The following is a 21,251-nucleotide window of genomic DNA, read 5'->3' as shown; positions in this document are numbered from 1 at the left end:
TTGTTAATTGGTGAGATAGCCTTCCCCACTACCTAGCTACCCTGTCTCACTCAGGAAGTAGCTGAAATAATAGCATATTTTCGTTGATGAAATGAAACCCAAGTCCCCTTAGAAATGATTTCGTTTTCTGGGACGGACCATTTGGACCATCAGAATACTTCGTCATGAATATTCTCTTTTTGTCTGTCTCTTTTCTTCTCTGCACCTCCCCAGATGAAGTCATAACCTCTCACGGGGCGATTGAAGCAGACAAAGACAACGTGCGTCAGGAGCCCTACTCCCTGCCGCAGGGTTTTATGTGGGACACCCTGGACTTGGGTAATGCCGACGTGGTGAGTGACGCTCTTGAGCGCAACAGCTGCCCTCGCACACATTGCTTCAGGGGGCGGGGGTTCCGAGCACCATAGACAGGACACTCGCTTGCTCTTGTAGCTCAAGGAGCTGTACACACTGTTAAATGAGAATTACGTGGAAGATGAGGAGAGCGTGTTCCGGTTTGACTACTCGCCCGAGTTCCTGCTGTGGTGAGTCAGGCCGGCCGCCAGGGGGCGCCCCGGGCGCGGGCAGTCGGGGCGGCGTGCCTCGGTCTCTCCCTGGTTTCCTGGACACTAACCGGCGCCAGTTTTCCTCATCTGCTTTGACTTCAGGGCCCTGCGTCCCCCCGGCTGGCTCCTGCAGTGGCACTGTGGGGTCCGAGTGTCTTCGAACAAAAAACTAGTAGGGTTCATAAGTGCCATTCCAGCAAACATTCGGATTTATGACAGGTACCTACTAAAGCTTGTCCGTGTCGGTTTCTTTTCCAGGAATTGCCATTACAATAGGCTTTTTTTTTTTAAAAAAAAAGATTTTATTTATTTATTTATTTGTTTGTTTGTTTGTTTGAAGCGGGGGGGGGGGCTGTGGGCGGGTGGAGCAGGCTCCCTGCTGAGCAGAGAGCCCAATGCAGGGCTTGATTCCAGGACCCTGAGATCGTGACCTGAGCCAAAGGCAGAGAGGCTAAACCCACTGAGCCACCCAGGCACCCCAGGAGAGAGATTTTATAAGAAATCTTTTTATCCATAGGATAACTAATGTTGCATTTTTGCTCTGGGTCTCTGGCCTAGAAAGTCAGAGATCTAATGCATACCAGGGCTGTTTACCATAGTAGGGCTGTGTATCGGGTTAGTTTCTTTGCTGCTAAAAAGCATTTGATGTCAAGGAGTCTCTGTGCCACATGGAATGCCTGCATATCTAGAACCAGAGCAGGGAATGGGCTTTGAAACTCTGCAAGGTTTACTGGAGCTCGGAAAAACACCAGCTCTCTTCTGATCAGGGCACCTCTCCGGATCCTAGGAATTTCGTTATCCTCCAAAGCAACATCTTACCAGATTGTGCAGCTGGGTGACCCAGTTAGTGTCCTAATTGCGTACATTACAGAAAAGAAAAAAAACAAAAACAAACAAAAAAAACCCAGATGTAGAAACTTTGAGGCACATCTTACCTATTTTCCAAAGTGAAAACTTAGAAACAAAAAGTCTTAAATTTATTGAGGACAGGGGGGTTTGGATCTCCATGACCTAGAGTTATAATCATTTTAGCAGGGGATCTGGGGACTAGTTTATTTATCTGAACTTGTGAAATGCCTAAATGATGGGCTCTTTTTCTTAAATATTGTGTTGAGGGGGGATCTTTCAGTTTCTTACTTTAAATGTCATGGGTGTTGTTTTATTTTTAAAAATGTTTTTGTCGTACGTCCCCTCAAGTCTTTGACATCTTTCTCTTTTTTAGTGTGAAGAAGATGGTAGAAATCAACTTTCTTTGTGTACATAAGAAATTGAGATCAAAACGGGTAGCCCCAGTGTTAATTCGAGAAATAACCAGAAGAGTGAACCTGGAAGGGATTTTTCAGGCCGTCTATACAGCTGGAGTGGTTCTTCCTAAGCCGGTGGCCACCTGCAGGTAACAGCACCTCAAGCCTTGCTCCCCTGCTGTGTTGCTACCAGTTTTTATTCTCACGTGTAATTTGTGGATTTGGGCTTACCTGGTATTATGTAGTTGGTTGGGTAGCACAGGGGAAATTAGACCCAAGAAACACCGTGACCAGTGTTCTTTCCAGTTTGCCATATAACTTCATGATTTAAAAAAGGGGGGGGGATCTCTGCTTTTTAACATTTTCTGGCTAATGATGCTGGTTCTATATTTCTTCGTACCTTCCGTTGGAAAGACCAGCGCTGCCTCTCCCTTGGGAAAACCCGGGGCATTGTGATCTTGAAACATCCAGCCTGCTAGCATTTTCTTTCCTTCCAGGCACTCAGGTTTATATCAAGCTGTGCCCTGGATGTCAGGGAACTGTTGCGAATGCTTGATAAACACCAGCTGAGAAGCCCAAACAAACTTGTTTGCTGAGAATAAGAAAAGGCTTCAACTGTTTTTATGACTTCTTCTGTTCTTATCAAACTTTCAAAGGTTAATCCAGGGAGAAAATGGTATATCAGATTAGCCCCTGGACTAACCTGTTCATAAAGCCTTGAGGCTTTATCTCTTGACTATTTTTGACTCAAATAAGATGAAACTTTTGCTAAACATAGTACAAAAGGTAAAACTGTAACAACTATCTCCCATTAAATTATTCATAAATAACCTAAACATATAAGACTTCTCGCAGGTGTGTTTTAATACAAATCATCTAGTACCTAAACTGGAATCGCTAAAGAAATTCAAGGTAGTTTCTCAAAAAGTTGTTTGCCTTGGTGTGGATTATATAAAAGTGACAGCTACTAATTTAGGGAGGATGTTTTCATGTTTTTAAACTTTTTGGTCTGCTTTCTGTAGAATCAGCACTGGTCATTAAATACTTGCAGACTGGGCATTTTTTTTAAACTTTATTTTGCAATTTTATGATTGCTCTTTACTGAAAGAGATGAAAGGTCACAAACTACAAAGGAACATAACTAGGAAAGCAAGGACGTATTTTAGATTTTAAAAAACAGCTGATAAAATAATTATACAAGAGGAGGGCCGGCATCCAGCGTTGTGCTGGGGACATCATGAGTGTTTGAGTGTTTGTTAAATGCTTCTGCAACAGCTGAGCTGAGACAAAGAGGAAGCAACTGGTAGGGTTAGAAACCAATCAGATTTTGAAACCCTTACTGTATTCCAGATACTGGCATCGATCGCTAAACCCCAGAAAACTGGTAGAAGTGAAGTTTTCTCACTTGAGTAGAAATATGACTTTACAGAGAACAATGAAGCTCTACAGACTTCCAGATGTAAGTAAGAATGTTCTGCAGTTTTTGGAAGCTGTGACCTTAACTGAAGCTTTTAACATAGAAAAGAGTTATTTCCAAGAGTCTTAAAAAACTAGCTCATGTGTTTGAAAATGTGAATGTGTAGCTTTTTGGAACTCTGGGCTAGGAAAAAGAGGCGTGCTGAAAACACCAGTTTTTTGTTTTGTCTTTTTTTTTATTTTTTTTTTTTTTTAAGGCTTTTTAAGTCTTCAGTTTATGGTTGGATGGGATTGAACTCAAGACATGTAAGTTTTGAAATTTCGAGTATATAACATTTATTACATAAGAAGTAAGAAAACTTGAGGCTTCTGATGCTGCTTTAACAAAAAGGAACTAAGAAATAAGGCTTAGTGGAGAGACCAAGGAAAGGAAATAATGTCTCACTAAATTACCGTCTTTTTAGGGGCACCTGGGATGGCTCAGTTAGTTAAGCGTCTGACTCTTGGTTTCGGCTCAGGTTGTGATCTCAGGGTGGTGGGATCAAGCCTGGAGTTTGCTCTGTGCTCATTGGGGAGTCTGCTTGAAAGATTTTCCCTCTGCCCCCCACCACACCCTCTCTTGAATAAATAAATAAAATTTTAAAATATACACACATATATAAAATATATATTCTATAAATAATATAAATAAAGTAATATAAAACAACAAATAACTAATAATATAAATAAAATATAAATAAAAAATAAAATAAAATTCTACAAATAATATAAATAAAATAACAAAATAAATAAAATCTTAAAAATAAATAAAAACAAAATATATATAATAAAAATGTTTTATAAATAACCATATTGTGTATAAAATATATATACATATATTTTTTAATATTTATTTATTAGAGAGATTAAGAGAGAAAGCATAAGTGGAGGGGAGAGCAGAGAGAGTGCAAAGCAGACTCCCTGCTGAGCAGGGAGCCTGACCTGTTCCATCCCAGGCCCTTGAGATTGTGACCGAAGTTGAAGGTAAATGCTTAACCAAATGATCCACCCAGGTGCCCCCTCAAAAAAAAAAAATCTTCTTAAGCCAGCGAGTTCCCAACATGCTAAGTTATCTCTTAATAGAGGAAAAGTTACATGTGCTTACCAATGTTGCCTTTATTTAAGGCTTGGATGGTGTGTTAGTTATCTGTCGCTGTTGTGATAGATTACCACAAATTTAGCAGTTTAAAACACACATTTATTATCTCCTAGGTTCTGTGGGTCAGGAATCAAAGCCCAGCTTTCCTGGGGCCTCTGCCCCAGGGTCTCTCATGAAGTTGCCATCAAGGTATCCCCTGGGGCTGGGTCTCATCTGAACACTTGACTGGGGGTGGGTTCACCTCCAACTCACAGGGGTGTTAGCAGGCCTGAATTTTTGCTGGCATTTGGACTGAGAGCTTGAATTCCTTGCTGACTGTCAGCCTGAGGCCTCCGTCAGTTCTTCACCAAGGCAGAGTCCCCATAGGGTAGCAGCTGTGACAACATAGCGGCTTGCTCCGTCAGACCCAGTGAGGAAGTGAGTCTACAGAGATAGTCAGCTAGCAAGGTAGAAGTTAGAACCTCATGTAATCAGTGCTTGCAAGTGACATCCAGTCACTGCTGCTCTATATGTCACTGGTTAGAAGCAAGTCCTGGCTTCCACCCACACTCAGGAGGAGCACAAGGGTATAAGCACCAGGAGGGGGCATCACCAGGGGGCCATCTTAGAATTTGTCTGCCACAGATGGGATCTTCCGTTCGAAGTTTTGATTTTGCCAGAACTGTTCTTTCTCTTGGGCTGGTTAGAAGGTAGTTTTGTGACTACTTTAACTTGATTTGAGGGATTCCCGTGGAATGTCGCCATGTTCATCTCGAACACGGGGACGCCTTCCCTGCAGTGGCCTTTCTCTGTGTGGTGGACTCCTCTTCTTTTTGTCTTTCGGCCAGTAGTGTGTTTACTGAGTTCATGTGAATAGCTACGTGAACTGATGTATTTTTTTCTAACGACGGACAGGAAACAACTGATTCTGATCTTGCACAGAATTTCATGAGGAGAAAAGGGGAGGTGAGGAAACCAGATGTGGGAGATAATCGGGACCATCATTCTAGAGCTTTGTAACCTGGCAGAAGGCCTCTTCTTCCCTTCAGTCTTACTGTCCTGGCAGATGGTGGGGCTCAGACTAATGAACCCACTGCCTCTGAGGCCAAGGAGGGAGAGGAAACCTAGACCAGAAAGAAAGGAAAATAAAAAATCCAGGCAACATGACAGGCGGGTCCACAGGACCAGGGGAGGGAGAGCCAGCCCCTCATGCTGGAGTGACAGAAGGGAAGGTAGGCGTGTGGAGAGGTGGACATGGAAGACATTCAGAACAGTCACACTAGCAGCGTGACATTGCATACTGACTGGCCAGGATTATTCTGATGCCAGGGGCAAGACCTAGAGTGACCTAAGGGGGACGGTCATATAGAGGCACAGGACACGGCTACAGTGAAAACATGCCCCCTGCAGGCCTTTCTGTTCTTAGCAGCCTCTTTGTCAGCGGTTATAAAGACTTTGCCATCCAGGAGTGGACATTAAAAACTTCAGGTGTGCCGACTTTTTTCACTAGGGGCTAACGCTGTTCTCCTGTGGTCTCCCCAGTTCAGTTTCTTGAGCCTGAAGCCGTCCAGCTTGTGTGTAAGGAAAGTTCCCACTTCCTTGTAGGCTGCCTAAAATGAGATGAAGGAGGAGTTTTAATACTTGTCATTGGTTTATTCGGGGTGATCAGACTTTGAGCTGCTGAGAGTCTTCTTGACTTTTGTTCCTCATCTTTTGTTTTTACACAAAAGTCAGTCAAGTAACAGCGTTAACAAGTTGGTAATAAATCACGGATCTGGCATTGGGAGTAGTCCCCACTCCGCCCCAACCCCCTGCCCCGCGCCAGTAACGTGAAGTTTACAAAGTGCTCCCACATGTGTGTATGTATTCATGTTATTCTTTTTTTTTTTTTTTTTTTTGACAGACAGAGACCACAGCAGGCAGAGAGGCAGGCAGAGAGAGAGGAGGAAGCAGGCTCCCCGCATAGCAGAGAGCCCGATGCAGGGCTCGATCACAGGACCCTGAGATCACGACCCGAGCCGAAGGCAGAGGCTTTAACCCACTGAACCACCCAGGCACCTCTGTATTCATGTTATTCTTACAACAGCCTTTTGAAGCTGGTGTGTCCTGTCCGCATTTTGCAGATGAAGAGATTGGGGCTTATGCAGTTTGACACTTAGGCACAGGCCTGTCACTAATAAGTGCAGGACTTGGGATGCATGCCCCAGACGTCAGGTTTCACCTGTTAGATCCCTTTGCTCCTGCCATCACCTCTCGAATACCTCTGGGGGCATCGGGGCCTGGTCCCACCAGGTGTCTCACCATGCGGAGGTGAGCACGAGAAAGCATGATTGTCAGGGTCCGAATAGTGCTGTTGGCATGATTCAGTCTCCTTCCCTGCTTTTAAGTCCTGGGGAAGGAGAGAAAAATGAAGAGTGAAGTAATGCAGAAGAGAGGGTAGAAGAGTTAAGAGTGCAGATATTAGGAAATCGGAAGGCAGCCACTGAGCCACCTGGGAGTGTGCCCTTTGAGTTAGAAGCTGGACAGGGCAGGGGCGCCTGGCTGGCTCAATCAGTAGAGCTTGAAACTCTTGATCTCAGGGCTGTGAGTTCAAGCCCCGTGATGGGTGTAGAGATTACTTAAAAATAAAATCGTTAAAAGAAAAACAAAAACAAAACAAAACTGGACAACAGCTTCCCCACATTGGGGCCCAGTTGTGTGATTTAAGAACATTTTTGTACCCTTCAGAGTAAGGAAGAAGAGCCTTCTGCATACAGCTTTTTCTCTCTGGATCAGTCTCCTCTTCTGATCCTCTTTGTGCTTACAGTGCCTGCTTTAGGTCTTGTTTGTGGACTTCTGAATATAAAGAGTTAACATCATTATGGCCACACCATTGTGCTAGACAGTGGACATCCGTAGTCTCAGCTGTTATTCAGGACAGTCCTAGGAGGGCAAGGCATTCTCCCCATTTCACGGAAGAGACCTGTGAAATTGGTCTGTACAGAGTCGACATCTTCTAGTTAGGAGAGAACCACCCAGAGCCCACGCCCCCAGCCTCTGCTATCTGCAATGCTAAGGTCTTCCCAAGAGTAATGCCTTTCCTTACCTTGTGAGCATCAGTTTGTTTTTCATTTGCTGTTAAGCATTTTCTTTTCTTTTTTTTTTTGAGATTTTATTTATTTATTTGAGAGATAGTATGAACAGGGAGGGGAGGGCAAAGGCAGATGGAGAAGCAGACTCCACACTGAGCAGAGAGCCCTACATGGGGCTCTATCCCAGGACCCTGGGATCATGACCAGAGCTGAAGGGAGACACTTAACTGACTGAGCGCCCCAGGAGCCCCACTTCTGAGCATTTCCTTCCTTCCTTTTAAAGATCTTATTTATTTATTTATGAGAGACAGAGAGAGAGAGAGGCAGAGGGAAAAAAGCAGGTTCCCACTGTCCCACTTAGCAGGGAGCCTGATATGGGACTCGATCCCAGAACCCTGGGCTCATGACCTGAGCTGAAAGCAGATCCTTAACCAACTGAACCACCCAGGCGCCCCACTTCTGAGCATTCTCAAACAAAGTTGGAAATTTTTTTTTTTGTCAGTGGTCTTAAAGTTGAAGGAATTTAAAGCAGGCAAATAGCCAGAGTCACATTAATTGCTTGGTGTCCTTCCGTGGTGTGGCAAGAAGGACGTGCTAGTGAAGACATGCTAAGACACATGGAGTTCTTCCTACAGTGAGTTGCAGTAGATGCTTTTTTTTAGTGATTAGCGTCCTGCTGCTGCTTTTTAATCAAATCCCCATAATCACTGCTTACATCTCTGCTCTGGAATCTTGGCTCTGAGACAATTTACACCACATAGTTTGACAGAGAACAACGCGGCTTCTGTTTTTTAATAGACCTCTGAGCCTTTTTTCCTGTATGCACTGATAAGCAGATTTTACACATATTCCGATGTACGGAGAGTCCCAACAAGTCATGCCTGCTAGTTGGACCCTGGGAGAGTGAGTCTGCCCGAGATAATAGAGTTTGCGTGTGAAGTATGAGGCTTTCCCAGTCACTTGAAATGTCTTTTTGTTTTTTTTGGAATTCTCTGGAAACCACCTTCCTTTTTTGGGTTATGCCAAAACTTAGCATTTTTTTTTTTTTTTAATTTAGGCTTCACATTCTCCCCACCTCTTTCTGAAGACCACAGCTGTAAATGAAGGGTTTATTTTATATTTTCAAATGTATTTCCTGCTTCTGTAGATTTTTTTTTTTTGGAGAGTGTGTTACTTCACGATATTAAAAAGAAACACATTTAGGCCCTGAAGAGACATGGCCATTGTGAGTTGGCAAAAGTAAATATTCTTCTCCTGTTTTTGGGATTTTGGCTTTTTTTTTCCCTATAGCTGATACAGTCTGATGTTCTCCTTTAAAAAAAAAAAAAAAAAAAAGCTTCTGTAAAAAAGCACTTCAAGGGCTTATAAATTGCCCAGCGCATATACTTTCTCTCTCCCTGTTCGCCCAAACATAATGTTTCACAGAGTTTTCTGTCTGCCACTTCCAACTACCCATCATTCTGACCTTTGGAGACCTGACACAGCAGTTCTCAGAGTTGGTCCTGGGACCCCTGAGCAGTCCACGAGTTTAGCCCAATCCAGGGGATGGGGGACCTGTGACAACAACACTATTTTTATAATAACAGTGAGACAGAAAATGCATTTTTCACTTAATTTCCCTACAGATGTACTGTGGCATCTACCAGAGGCATTACGGAATGTGTGCTTGTGCGTTTTTTGGATTTAAAGTTTTCTCAGTTTTAATTTCTAGCATGATAGGTGCAGGTGGATATAACCCACACACGCAGAACTCGCTGGGCCTACTCCGTGTTGAAGAGGGTAAAGGGGCAGGTGGGGGGACGCCTGGGCGGCTCAGTTGGTTAAGCGAATGCCTTTGGAGTCCCAGGGTTGAGTCCCGCCTCAGGCTCCCTGCTCGGCAGGGAGTCTGCTTCTCCCTCCGACTCTCCCCCATCTCATGCTCTCTCTCTCTTTCTCTCAAATAAATAAATAAAATCTTAAAAAAGTAAAGGGGTCTCAGACAAAAATATTTGGAAACTGCTGCTTTAAGGGTGTCTGCTGGGCAAAAGATGTTGATTTTAGTGATTTTGTGGAATAAATATTCAGGAGAATATTGCTGAAGAGGAGTGTTTTGGTCTAGAAAGACATCGGCGAGCTTGTTCTTCCTTTCTGAATGTCCGCCTCACAGACGCGCTAACAGAAGAAAAAGCAGTTTACTATTGAAAAGGGCTACTTAATGGGGCGCCTGGGTGGCTCAGTGGGTTAAGCCGCTGCCTTCGGCTCAGATCATGATCTCGGGGTCCTGGGATTGAGTCCCGCATCGGGCTCTCTGCTCAGCGGGGAGCCTGCTTCCTCCTCTCTCTCTGCCTGCCTCTCTGCCTACTTGTAATCTCTCTCTGTCAAATAAATAAATAAAATCTTAAAAAAAAGAAAAAAAAAAGAAAAGGGCTACTTAAGACTTTATTGAGGTCATCCTTTTGGCAGAAAATCATCTTTGTAAATGACTTTTTAAATACATTATTTCTGTATATGTAGTTTGGTTTTTCCTATTAGCATTTAGAAATGTATGTTTATTACATTTTCCAGTATTTGGAAATCACATAGGTTCCATCTTGCCATGAATCTCCAGTATAGAAGTGCTAACAAACACTAAAATTGGCCCGGGGAAACGAAAAAAAGAATTTTTGCCTGGTTCTCACGTAAGTGCCAGGCCCAAGATTTGTCAACTTTGCGGAGCTGACAGTGACTTTTTTCCATGCATGCAGTCTTCACCGTACCTTACTGTGTAAATGTGGTTCGAAACATAGGAACTCATTCATTCGTTCATTCATTCATTTGGCTGTTATTACCATTCTTGCTTGAAGGGTTAGGCCTTGGATGGAAGCCAGGGCATGGAGATTTCTCTTGCTTTGGCTTTGTGATCCACAGAAAGGCTAAAAGTACGAGTTCTCTATTAAATGTTAAGGGCTTATCTTCTCTCAATGTGGACTTAGTAAACGATATTTTGGCTGCATTATTACATCTTTAGAGATTACATGAGCCATAACAGAATGGCGCATTGTAAGGACATTTGGGTTTGTAAATACAAAGAACAGATCTCTCAGCACCCCTCCCAGTCCCCTGGTCAGTGATCGGTCAGCATTCCTTGTCACGGACCCCAAGAGACCTCAGCACAGCCACTAAGGTGGATCAGAGCCAGCACACAGGATGAAACCTGTATACCACCTTGGGCTTCTGCTATGCTATGCCTCTGGGGATGTGCGGGAGCTGTCATGATCTATTTTTAAAGGCTGTATTTAATTTTAAAGTATTTAAAAATAACTTAGAAAAGGTGGAGTAGAAGTATTTATATACAGGCTACTTATCACTTAAAATGTATCCACTGTTTCTAGGAAAAAAACAAGCTAACTGGAAAGATGAAATGGGATTGCTGAGTTTTTAGTATTTTTTTTTAAAGATTTTATTTATTTCTCTGAGAGAGAGAGAGATCGATCCTTATTGAGCCAGCTTGACGTGGGGCTCAATCCCAGGACTCAGGGATTGTGACCTGAGCCGAAAGCAGACGCTTCACGGACTGAGCTGCCCAGGTGCCCCGAGGTTTTAGTATTTTGTACAACAAGCACTTGTGGTGGGTTTTCTCACTTCTTAGCTCAAGTGTCCTGGTGTCTGGGCAGTTCCTAGGGAGCTAAGTGATGTCTGGAGCTTTTGAGGACACAGTGGAACAAATCCAAATGAGGACCTGGCCTAAACATGAGGGTAATTCTGTTCCTAATAGAACACTATAGAAATCGTGATGATCCAGAATGATGAATTCGAATGCCTGTTCTAATCACCTTATTTAATCAAAAGATAACCTGGGAAGTCAGGGCGGGTACTTGGCTGCTTGGCTGTTAAAATGGTTGCCCTTCCCCTTCTGACCAGTATGATTTACTTTTTTTTCCATTTTTGTTGCTCACAGGAACAAAATAGCTTACAGCCTCTGTATAGTCCATTGATTAAAATAAGTTACTGAGCTCTTCACCTGCATTCTCTGCCCGTCAGACAGGACAGTTGTAAGACACATCCTTCCAGAACACATGCACCTGTGGGGTGGTTGTTAACATGCTAGGCTTTGGCCCATGGATTGGGGTCCCCCTGGCTTTGATTGGGCAGCACTAACCCCAGACCCGGCCCAGATAGAAGGTACAACACGTTGTCAATGTGTCTCCTGACTCGGTGCTTCCGTGTGTAGACAGACCACCAGGGAATCTGGGCAAACTGCAGATTCGGACTTGGCAGGTCTGAGGGGGAGCCAGGATTGGGCAGTTCAGACAAGCTCCCAGGTGGTGCTGATGCACGTGGCCTTCGTTCTCCTTATAGTTCAGCTGCCGGCTTTGTTTTGTTTTCACTACAACAAGGCTACCAAGACTTCAGGCCTGAGACCGATGGAACCCAGAGATATCCGGGCCGTGCGAGACTTGACCAACACTTACCTGAAGCAGTTTCATCTTGCCCCGGTGATGGATGAAGAGGAAGTAGCTCACTGGTTCCTCCCGCAGGAGCACATTATTGACACGTTTGTAGTGGAGGTAAACTAAGGTGATAAGACAATACAGACAAGTGTGGAAACACCACATAGCTGAGTCTGTTTTCTGGAAGGACCAAAGAGTGCCCCCCTCTCTCCTCTTTCTCCATGACACTGCTTCCAAACCAGATTTCTGTTCCTCCTGATAGAATCAGAATTACTTCTTACAGTTTCCATTCCTAGATAAGAGCACATTTTTGCTAGTGATTAATGGGAAATCAGGATATGTTTCTCTTGGTACCTGTTTGAGTAATTGCTTTATTCAGTTTGAAAAAGTTGATTTGAATGGCCTTTTCTGAGGTAGATACTTTCTAAAGTTTAATACCCCTGGTTTTTGCAAAACTGGTTTGAACTGAACTGTTTTCGGTTGAGATGGCATCACTCAGCCACTTAACCCTTGTTCAAGGGAAGGAAGTAAAAGTAGTAGTGTAGATTTTCTGATTCTTGACTGGATGAATTTAACCTAGTGCTTTTTAACCCTTTTCCTAGAAGGAAAAAAAAAAAAAGCTTGAACTTTGTTGTTCAAATGATGTTTCCCATAGAGGCTCTTTCAGTTGAAGTGGGATTGGGTTCAGAAGTTGAGATTTAAGCTGGTATGTACCTGGAGGAGAGAAAGAGTGTGGAGTCCACGTAGAGGTCCCAACAGCAGTCCATTTACCATTGAGGTGTGAGCACTGACTGGAAGTGTCTTTTTTCAACACTGTCGGGCATTGGTCCAGATGTAGGATGGCAGCCAAGATAGGGCAGAAATGGTAGAAACAGGGTGAATTCAAAGGGCGTTTCTGGAGAACAGCTGAGCAGTCTTTGTTTCTAAGCTCTTATTTCTAGAACAATGCTCGAGTGCATACCTTTAAGCACAGTCTTTTTTTTTTTTTAATTTACATTCAGTTAATTAACATATAGTATATTACTAGTTTCAGAGATAGAGGTCATTGATTCATCAGTTGCATATAATACCCAGTGCTCATTACATCACGTGCCCTCCTTAATGCCCATCATCCAGTTAGTTACCCCATTGCCCCATCCCACTCCCTCCTAGCAACCCTCGGTTTGTTTCCTGTGATTAAGGGTCTGTTATGGTTTGTCTCCCTCTCTGGTTTTGTCCTGTTTCACTTTTCCCCCTCTCCCCACTGTGGTCCTGTTTTGTTTCTTAAATTCCACATATGAGTAAGATCATATGATAATTGTCTTTTTCTCATTGACTTATTTCACTTAGCGTAATACCCTCTAGTTCCATCCATGTTGTTGCAAATGGCAAGATTTCATGTTTTCTTGATGGCTGTGTAATATTCCATTGTGTGTGTATGTGTCACATCTTTTTTATCTGTTTATCTACTGATGGACATCTGGGCTCTTACCATAGTTTGGCTATTGTGGACATTGGTGCTATAAACACTGAGGTGCACATGCCTCTTTGGATCATACATCTGTATCTTTGGGGTGAATACCCAGTAGTGCAATTCCTGGGTCATAAGGTAGCTCTATTTTCAACTTTTTGAGGAACCTCCATACTGTTTTCCAGAGTGGCTGCAGCAGCTTACATTCCCACCAAGAGTGTAAGAGGGTTTCTCTTTCTCTGCATCCTTACCAACAACTACTACAACTGTCATTTCCTGACCTGTTAATTTTAGGGATTCTGACTGGTGGGAGGTGCTGTCATTATAGTTCTGATTCGTATTTCCTGGTATCAAGTGATGTGGAGCACTTTCCTGTGTCTGTTGGCCATTTGTACGTCTTTAGAGAAATGTCTGTTCATGTCTTCTGCCCATTTCCTGACTGGATTATTTGTTCTTTGGGTGTTGAGTTTGAGAAGTTCTTTATAGAATTTGGATACTAGCCCTTTATCTGGTAAGACATTTACCCGTATTCTCTCCCATTCCGTCAGGAGATTTGTCGAATGTTTCCTTTGTTGTGCAGAAGTTTAGGCATAAATCTTTATGCCCTTGTGGTTAGTTTCTCCAGGACAGCAGTTCTCAAAGTTTTTGATTTCAGGACTCTTTCAGTCCCTGAAGAATTACTGAGAACCCCAAAGAGCTTTTATTTTTGTGGATATTTACAGATACTTACTACATTGAAACCGAAACAAAAATTTTTAATATTACTATTTTATAAATCAGATAGAGAAAGCCAGTTACTGTACAATCTCACATGTATGTACAATCCAAAAAAATCCAAAACTCACAGATGCAGAAAACAGATTGGTGGTTGCCAGAGGTGAAGGGTGGGTGAAATGGTTGAAAAGGGTCAGAAGGTACAAGTTTCCAGTTATAAATTAAGTAAGTCATGGGCGTGTAATGTATAGCATGGTGACTACAGTTAAGACTGTGTCGCATATTTGAAAGTTGCTGAAAGAGCAGACCTTAAAAGTTCTTATCATGAGAAAATAAATTGTTAACTACATGTGGTGATTTTAACAAAATGGATGATAACTAAACTTACTGTGGTCATCATTTTGTGATATATACAAATATTGAATCATTATTTTGTACAGTTGAAAGTAATATGTTATATGTCAGGTATATCTTAGTTTTAAAAAGGGATAGTTGAAAGTATATGTATTATTTAATAATAGTAAGAAACATGTTACCTAAATAACGTATTTTTTATGAAGAATAACTGTTTTCCAAAGCAATGGAATTAAGAGTGGTATGTTTTATATTTTTGCAAATCTCTTTAATGTCTGATTTACTAGAAGACAGCTGGGCTTGCGTATCTACTTCTGCATTTATTGTGATAAATTATTTTGGCTGAGGTATGTGGAAAAAAAATCCTTCACATGAAGTATTGAAGATATGGAAAAGAATGAATATTTTAGTAGCTTATTCAGATTGTTTTGAAAATTCTCTACTTGAAAGCATATTAATGAACTTTCCATACTCTGATTAAAATCCTTTGGTCTGTCTTCTCCTTTGATCATTCCTTTACCAGTGTATGAATTTGTAACATCATATACTGATCATTTGGAAAATACCAGTTCACTGCGTTAAAAAAGATCTTCCAAATTTTAATAGTTTGTTAATAACATTGTCACCAGAAAAGCATATAATATAGTTTATGTTAGAGGATATAGGTTTTTCCAGACTTAAAGTTGCACCCTGAATGCCCAGATTTTATCGCTGGCAACAAATCCCACCAATATTCTCCTTGACATGACAGGATCACATCATTGATTTTTGAAGTTGGGCCAAATCCCCATCTCGCAATGACCATAATTTGTTAGTCCTCCTTTAAAGTGATATTCCATGAAAAAAGTGGCAGTTCAGCTCACAGCTCCATGGCCTCTGGGCTTCTCTTTGAGACAATAAACTCCTGGAAAATGAGAGCTTTTCCTAGACAAATAAAAGGACTGCCCTTTTAGTTGGCCACAGAAGTGCTTTGTGTGTGCTCCCTCCTGGGCCACCACCCAGGCTGGGAAAAGGAGGAGTTGTTAAGGGTGGACAGTTAATACAGCTAATCATTCTTACTCAAGGACAAGCTTAAGTGAAAACTTTTTTTTTTTTTTTTAACTTGAGGGTGTGGTGGTGACGAGTAACAAGCTCCCCAGCATGGTTTGGTGCTGCTCCATGTTCCGTGCCGAGGCCTGAATGGCGGTGCCGCCATCGCTCCTGTCTTCTTGGTGCCCATGTCCACACAGTGAACAAGGCAGATGATTTCGTGGCGCTGTTAATTAAATCGTTTTGATTTCTTAGACTCCTGGAAGAGTCTTGGATACCCTCCAGGGGTTCACAGACCACGTTTTTTTGTTTTGTTTTGTTTTTTTAAAGATTTTATTTATTTATTTGACAGAAATCACAAGTAGGCAGAGAGAGCAAGCAGAGAGAGGAGGAAACAAGCTCCCTGCTGAGCAGAGAGCCCGACGCAGGGCTCGATCCCAGAACCCTGGGATCATGACCTGAGCCAAAGGCAGAGGCTTTAACCCACTGAGCCACCCAGGTGCCCCATGTTTTGAGAAGTGCTGCCCTGGGGTGCATACTCAGAGGTCTAGCTCCGTGGTCCTACAGCTCACCCTTGTATCTCTTAGTAGCATAGGAGAGGTCCCGTTTCCACAGATCCTCACTCACATTTGGTTATTACCAGACTTTAAATGTTGGCCAGTCTGATGGGTGTCAACTGATACCTTGTTTTTCATTCATTTGCTCTTACAACTAGTGAATTTGAACATCTCATAAATTTGTTAGCTATTTGCATGCTGGTCATATACTTTGCCTCTTTTTCTTTTTAAGTGTAATCTTCTTGGTTTCTAAAGGTTTTTCCATATTAGTGGAAATATGTGGAATTCCATTAGTGGAATACTAATATTTATATTGGGCTCTACTTCTGGGTTCTCTCTTCTGTTCCATTGATCTCTGGTGTCCCCCACCAATACCACACTGTCTTTATTACTATAGTTCTATTTAAGTCTTGATAGGTAGAGTGATTCCTCCCCCTTCATTGTTTTTGTCAAGATTGTTTTAATCTCTTTCTTTCACCTTTCCATATAAATTTTAGAATAAGCTTGTTTTTGCCTATGAAGTACCTTGCTGGGATTCTGATAAGAATGACATTAAATCTGTAGCTTATTTTGGGGAGAATTCACGAGTCTCCCAGTCCATGAACATGGTATGTCTCTATTTATTTAGATCTTTTGAATTTTATCAGCATTTAATAACTTTCAGCATCCAGATATTACAGATGTTTTCTTAAGTGTAGACCTTACATACTTGATTTTCACTAGAGGAATTATAAATAGTATTATGTCTTTAATTTTGGTTTCTGCACGTTCACTGTCAGTGGATAGAAGTGCAGTTGCTTTTTCTGTGTTGATCTTGTATCCTGCATCCTTGCTGAAATCACTTGTTAGGTCCAGGAGTTTATGTGTAGATTTCTTAGGATTTCTACATAGGCAGTCATGTCATCTGCAAATAGGGACAGTTTTATTTCTTCCTTTCCATCAGCATGCCTTTTATTTCTTCTTCTTGCCTTATTGCAGGAGCTAAATCTTCCCATACTTCGGTTGAATAAGAGTGGTAAAGGTCGACAGCCTTGTTATTGATATTAGTGGAAAAGCATTCAGTCTTCTACCATGAGGTATGATATTAGCTGGAAGATTTTTGTAGATGCTTCTTAACAATTTTTTTTTTTAAAGATTTTATTTATTTATTTGTCAGAGAGAGAGGGAGAGAGAGGGAGCACAGGCAGACAGAGAGGCAGGCAGAGCCAGAGGGAGAAGCAGGCTCCCTGCTGAGCAAGGAGCCCGATGTGGGACTCGATCCCAGGACGCCGGGATCATGACCTGAGCCGAAGGCAGCTGCTTAACCAACTGAGCCACCCAGGCGTCCCGCTTCTTACCAATTTGACATAATTTCCCTTATTCCTTTTTTTTTTTTTTAAGATTATTTATTTATTTATTTGACAGAGATCACAAGTAGGCAGAGAGAGAGAGGCAGGGAAACAGGCTCCCCACTGAGCAGTGGGGAGGGGCTTGATTCCAGGACCCTGAGATAATGAGATCATGACCTGAGCTGAAGGCAGAGGCTCAACCCACTGAGCCACCCAGGTGCCCCAATTTCCCCTATTCCTAACTTGGTGAGTTCTTATCATGAATGGGTGTTGGATTTTGTTCATTGCTTTTTCTGCTTCAGTTGATAACAATCATGTGATTTTTCTTCTTTGGTCTGTTGATCTGATATATTACATTGGTTGATTTTCCAATGTTTGACTACTCTTGGCATTCCTAGAAAAAAACCCACTTGGTTGTGGTGTATAATTTTTTTTATATACATTGTTGGATTTGGATTTGGATTGCTGATATTTTGTTGAGTGTTGGTTGAATTCATCAGAGATACTGGTCTGCAGTTTCTTCTTCTTTTTTAATACTGCTTTCGTCTGGTTTTGGTGTCAAGATAATACCAGCCTCAAAAGTGAGTTGGGAAGTGTTCCCTCCCCTTTTTTCTAGAAGAGATTCTATAGATTTGGTGATAATACTTCTTAAATATTTGCTAGAATTCTCCACTTGACACCATCTGACCTTAGAGAATTCTTTTTTGTTAAAGTTCCAGTTCTTTAATGGTACAGGACTGTTCAAACGATCTGTTTTATCTTGATTACATTTTAATAGGCTGTGGTTTTTGAGGAATTGCTCCATTTCTTCTAGATTGTCAAATTTATAAGAGTAAAGTTGCTTAATTATTCTCTTGTCCTTTTACTGGCCAAAGGATGTATAGTGATAATGCTTATTTCATTCCTAACATTGACAATTTGTATCTTTTCTCTTTTTATGTTTATTGGTCTTGCTAGTGTTGTATCAAATAAATTTTAATTGAATTCCCCCCCCCCCGAAGAACAAAGCTTTTGTTTTATTGATTTTTCTCTCTTTTCAGTGTTACTGATTTCTGATCTTATGTTTATTATTTCCTTCCTTCTGCTTGCTTTGGGCTTCTTTTGATCTTCCTTTTCTTGTCCCTTGAGGGAAGATTTAGATCATTGAGACCCTTCCCTGTTACAGTTTAAGCATGTAGTTCTCTAAATGTTCCTCCCAGTACTGCTCTGGCTTCATCCTGCATGTTTTGGTATGTCATTTTTTCATTTTCATTTGGTTCTATGTATGTATTTACGTATTTTTAAAGATTTTATTTGAGAGAGAGAGAGTGCACACAAGCAGGGGGGAGAGGCAGAGGGAGAGGGAGAAGCAGACTCCCTGCTGATCAGGGAGACAGATGTGGGGCTCAATCCCAGGACCCCGAGATCATGACCTAAGCTGAAGGCAGACGCTTAACTGACTAAGCCACCCAGCTGCCCCTGTATTTTTTTAAAATTTATTTTGAAACTTCCTCTTTGAGCCTTGGATTATTTAGAATTCTGTTGTTCAACTTTGACTTTTCAGAGATTTCCTATTGATTTCTGGTTTCATTCCATTATGATTGGAGAAGAAACTCTCTATGATTTCAGCTCTTTTAAGGTGTTGAGAGTTATTTTAGGCACAGATGGTGAATGCATGTGAAATGTATATTCTGCTCTTTTTAGGTGGAGTGTTCCATGTATGTCATTTAGATCCTATTTTGTTCAGATTTTCTACCTCCTTGATGATTTTCTTTCTAGCAGCCTGTCAGTTGATGAGAGGGTGTGAAAGTCCCAATTATTACCTGTTTCTCCTTCAGCCTCTATCAGGTTTTTTTGTTGTATTTTGAGGGTGCTGTTTGGTACTTAATACATTTAGGACCTTTATGTCTTCTCAGAGGATCCACCTTAGCAGCATGTAACACCCCTCTTTGTCTCTAATAATTTTCTTTGCCGTGGACTCTACTTTTTGGATACAAATACAGTCACTCCTGCTGTTTTAAAGATTTATTTTTTTGAGAGAAAGAGAGAACATGCACAGTGGGGAGAGGGAGAGAGAAACTTAAGCAGACTCAGCCCTGAGCACAGGGCCCAACACAGGGCTTGATCTCACAACCCTGAGATCACAACCTGAGCCAAAACCAAGAGTTGGAGATGCTTAACCAGCAGGCACTTGGTCATTCCTGCTACTTTAAGATGAAAGTAGTGCATGGTATGTCTCTTACAGCCGTTTTACTTTACCTTATGTACGTATTTATGTAAATCTATGTATTTATCTACATATTTATATGAACTGCAAGTTTCTTATAAACAGCATGTAGTTGAACCGTGTTTCTTTATCCACTCTTCCAGTCTTTCCTTTGATTGGTGTATTTAGGCCACTGATATTTGATTACTGATAGGCTAGAGCTTAAGTCTGCCTATGTCTTATTTGTTTTTATTCCTCTTGCTCCTCTCACCTTGCCTTCCTGGAGGTCACTTGAATATTTATGCAATTATGGTGCATTTGAATGTGTTTGTGTAGTTTGTATGATGGTTGCTCTGAGTATTCCTACATATAGGAATGTGTGACTTACACAGTCGACTGGTATCAACATTTTACCACGTCAAGTGATCTACTTCCATCAGATCCCTTTCTCTTCTTGACTTTTTAAATACTGTCTTGAGTATCAGATGGTGTTACAACTTGTGTTTCAATCACAAGTAGATTTAGAAAACTCACGAGGAGAAGCATAGTTTACAGCACGTACCAAGATTTCTGCTCTGTTGTTCTTTCTTCTGATGCTCTGAGATTCCTTCTGTTACTACTGCATTTCTGCTTGGAGAATCTCCTTTTGCCAGTCTTAAAAGCATGTCTGCTAACAACAAAGTTTTTTAGTTTTCATTTGTCTGAGAGTCCTTATTTCTCCTTCATTCCTGAAGGATAATTTCACCAGATGCAGAATTCATGGCTGATCGTTCTTTTCTTTCAGCCCTTCAAAATGTTGTGCCCTTGAGGGGTGCCTGGGGGGCACAGTTGGTTAAAGTTCCATTCAGGTCATGATCTCAGGGTTGAGATTGAGCCCCCTGTGGGGCTCCATACTCAGCGTGGAGTGTGCTTGAGATTCTCTCCCTCCTCCTCTGTTCCTCCCCTGACTCCTGTGCGCTCATGCGTTCTCTCTCTCAAATGAATAAATAAGTTTTTTTAAAATGTGCCACTGGGTCACCTGGGTGCCTCAGTCAGTTTAAGTGTCCGGCTCTTGATCTCACCTGGGGTTTGGATCCTGAGTTCAAGCCCCACACTGGGCTCCACACTGGGCATGCAGCCTACTTTAAAAAAAAAAAAAAAGTGTTCCACTGCCTTCTGGCCTCTATGGTTTCAGATGAAAAATCCGCTGTCATTTGAATTGGTATTATACTGTAGGTAATGCCTTTTCTCTGTGATTACTTTTAAGGCTTTTGTCTGTAGTTCTCAGAAATCTAATTAGGATGCCTCCTGGAGTGGATTTCTTTGGGTTTTTCCTGTCAAGGTTCACTCAGCTTCTTGATTTTGTTGTGTGTGTTTTGCCAAATCTGGGAAGCTTTCACCCATTATTTCGTCTGCTGTCCCACGTTTCTCTTTCTCTTCTGGGACAACAGTGATAGAAATGCCCCATCTTTTGTTAACTGTCCCACTGGTCCCTGAGACTTAACTCATTTTTTTTTTTCAGTCTGTTTTCTCTTTTGTTCAGACTGGGTAAATTCTACTGAATTCTTCCAAGGGCAATGATTTCTGTCCTCCATCATCTCTACTCCACCTCTGAGCCCATCCAGAGGTGACTTGGTGATAATACTTCTTAAATATTTGCTAGAATTTTGTTTTTCAGTTTCGATTTTTTGAGTTGAAAATCCTTACTGAAGCTGGAAGTTTAGGTCTATAATTCATCACGAATACTGAGCTGCTAATATAGAGCCATACAGAATCACTTCAGCAAAATGTCTTTAATTTCTTAGTGTCTGCAAAAGGGCTTCGTAAATCAGAAGCATTGAAAAACCAGATAA

The 21,251-nt window shown here is 41.8% G+C and overlaps 1 protein-coding gene across 3 annotated transcripts in view; it reads left to right on the top strand.

Annotated features, from left to right (window-relative positions):
* The window catches only part of NMT2 (N-myristoyltransferase 2), a 70,968-nt gene that overhangs the window by 44,010 nt on the left and 5,707 nt on the right, over positions 1-21,251 (top strand). For 2 of the 3 annotated variants that reach the window (XM_044228832.1, XM_044228833.1), the window contains 6 exons: positions 214-332; positions 433-524; positions 648-764; positions 1,768-1,938; positions 3,140-3,248; positions 11,749-11,919. In XM_044228832.1, coding sequence (XP_044084767.1) covers positions 214-332; positions 433-524; positions 648-764; positions 1,768-1,938; positions 3,140-3,248; positions 11,749-11,919 — 779 coding nt within the window. The remainder of the gene's footprint in view (positions 1-213; positions 333-432; positions 525-647; positions 765-1,767; positions 1,939-3,139; positions 3,249-11,748; positions 11,920-21,251) is intronic. The other variant, XM_044228834.1, reaches the window with a different exon arrangement.

This window comes from Neovison vison, chromosome 12 (assembly GCF_020171115.1).
Source record: "Neovison vison isolate M4711 chromosome 12, ASM_NN_V1, whole genome shotgun sequence".
In the NCBI taxonomy this organism is placed as follows: Eukaryota; Metazoa; Chordata; class Mammalia; order Carnivora; family Mustelidae; genus Neogale; species Neogale vison.
The sequence above is the reverse complement of the archived record's forward strand: the minus strand, read 5'-3'. Positions and strand labels throughout refer to the sequence as shown.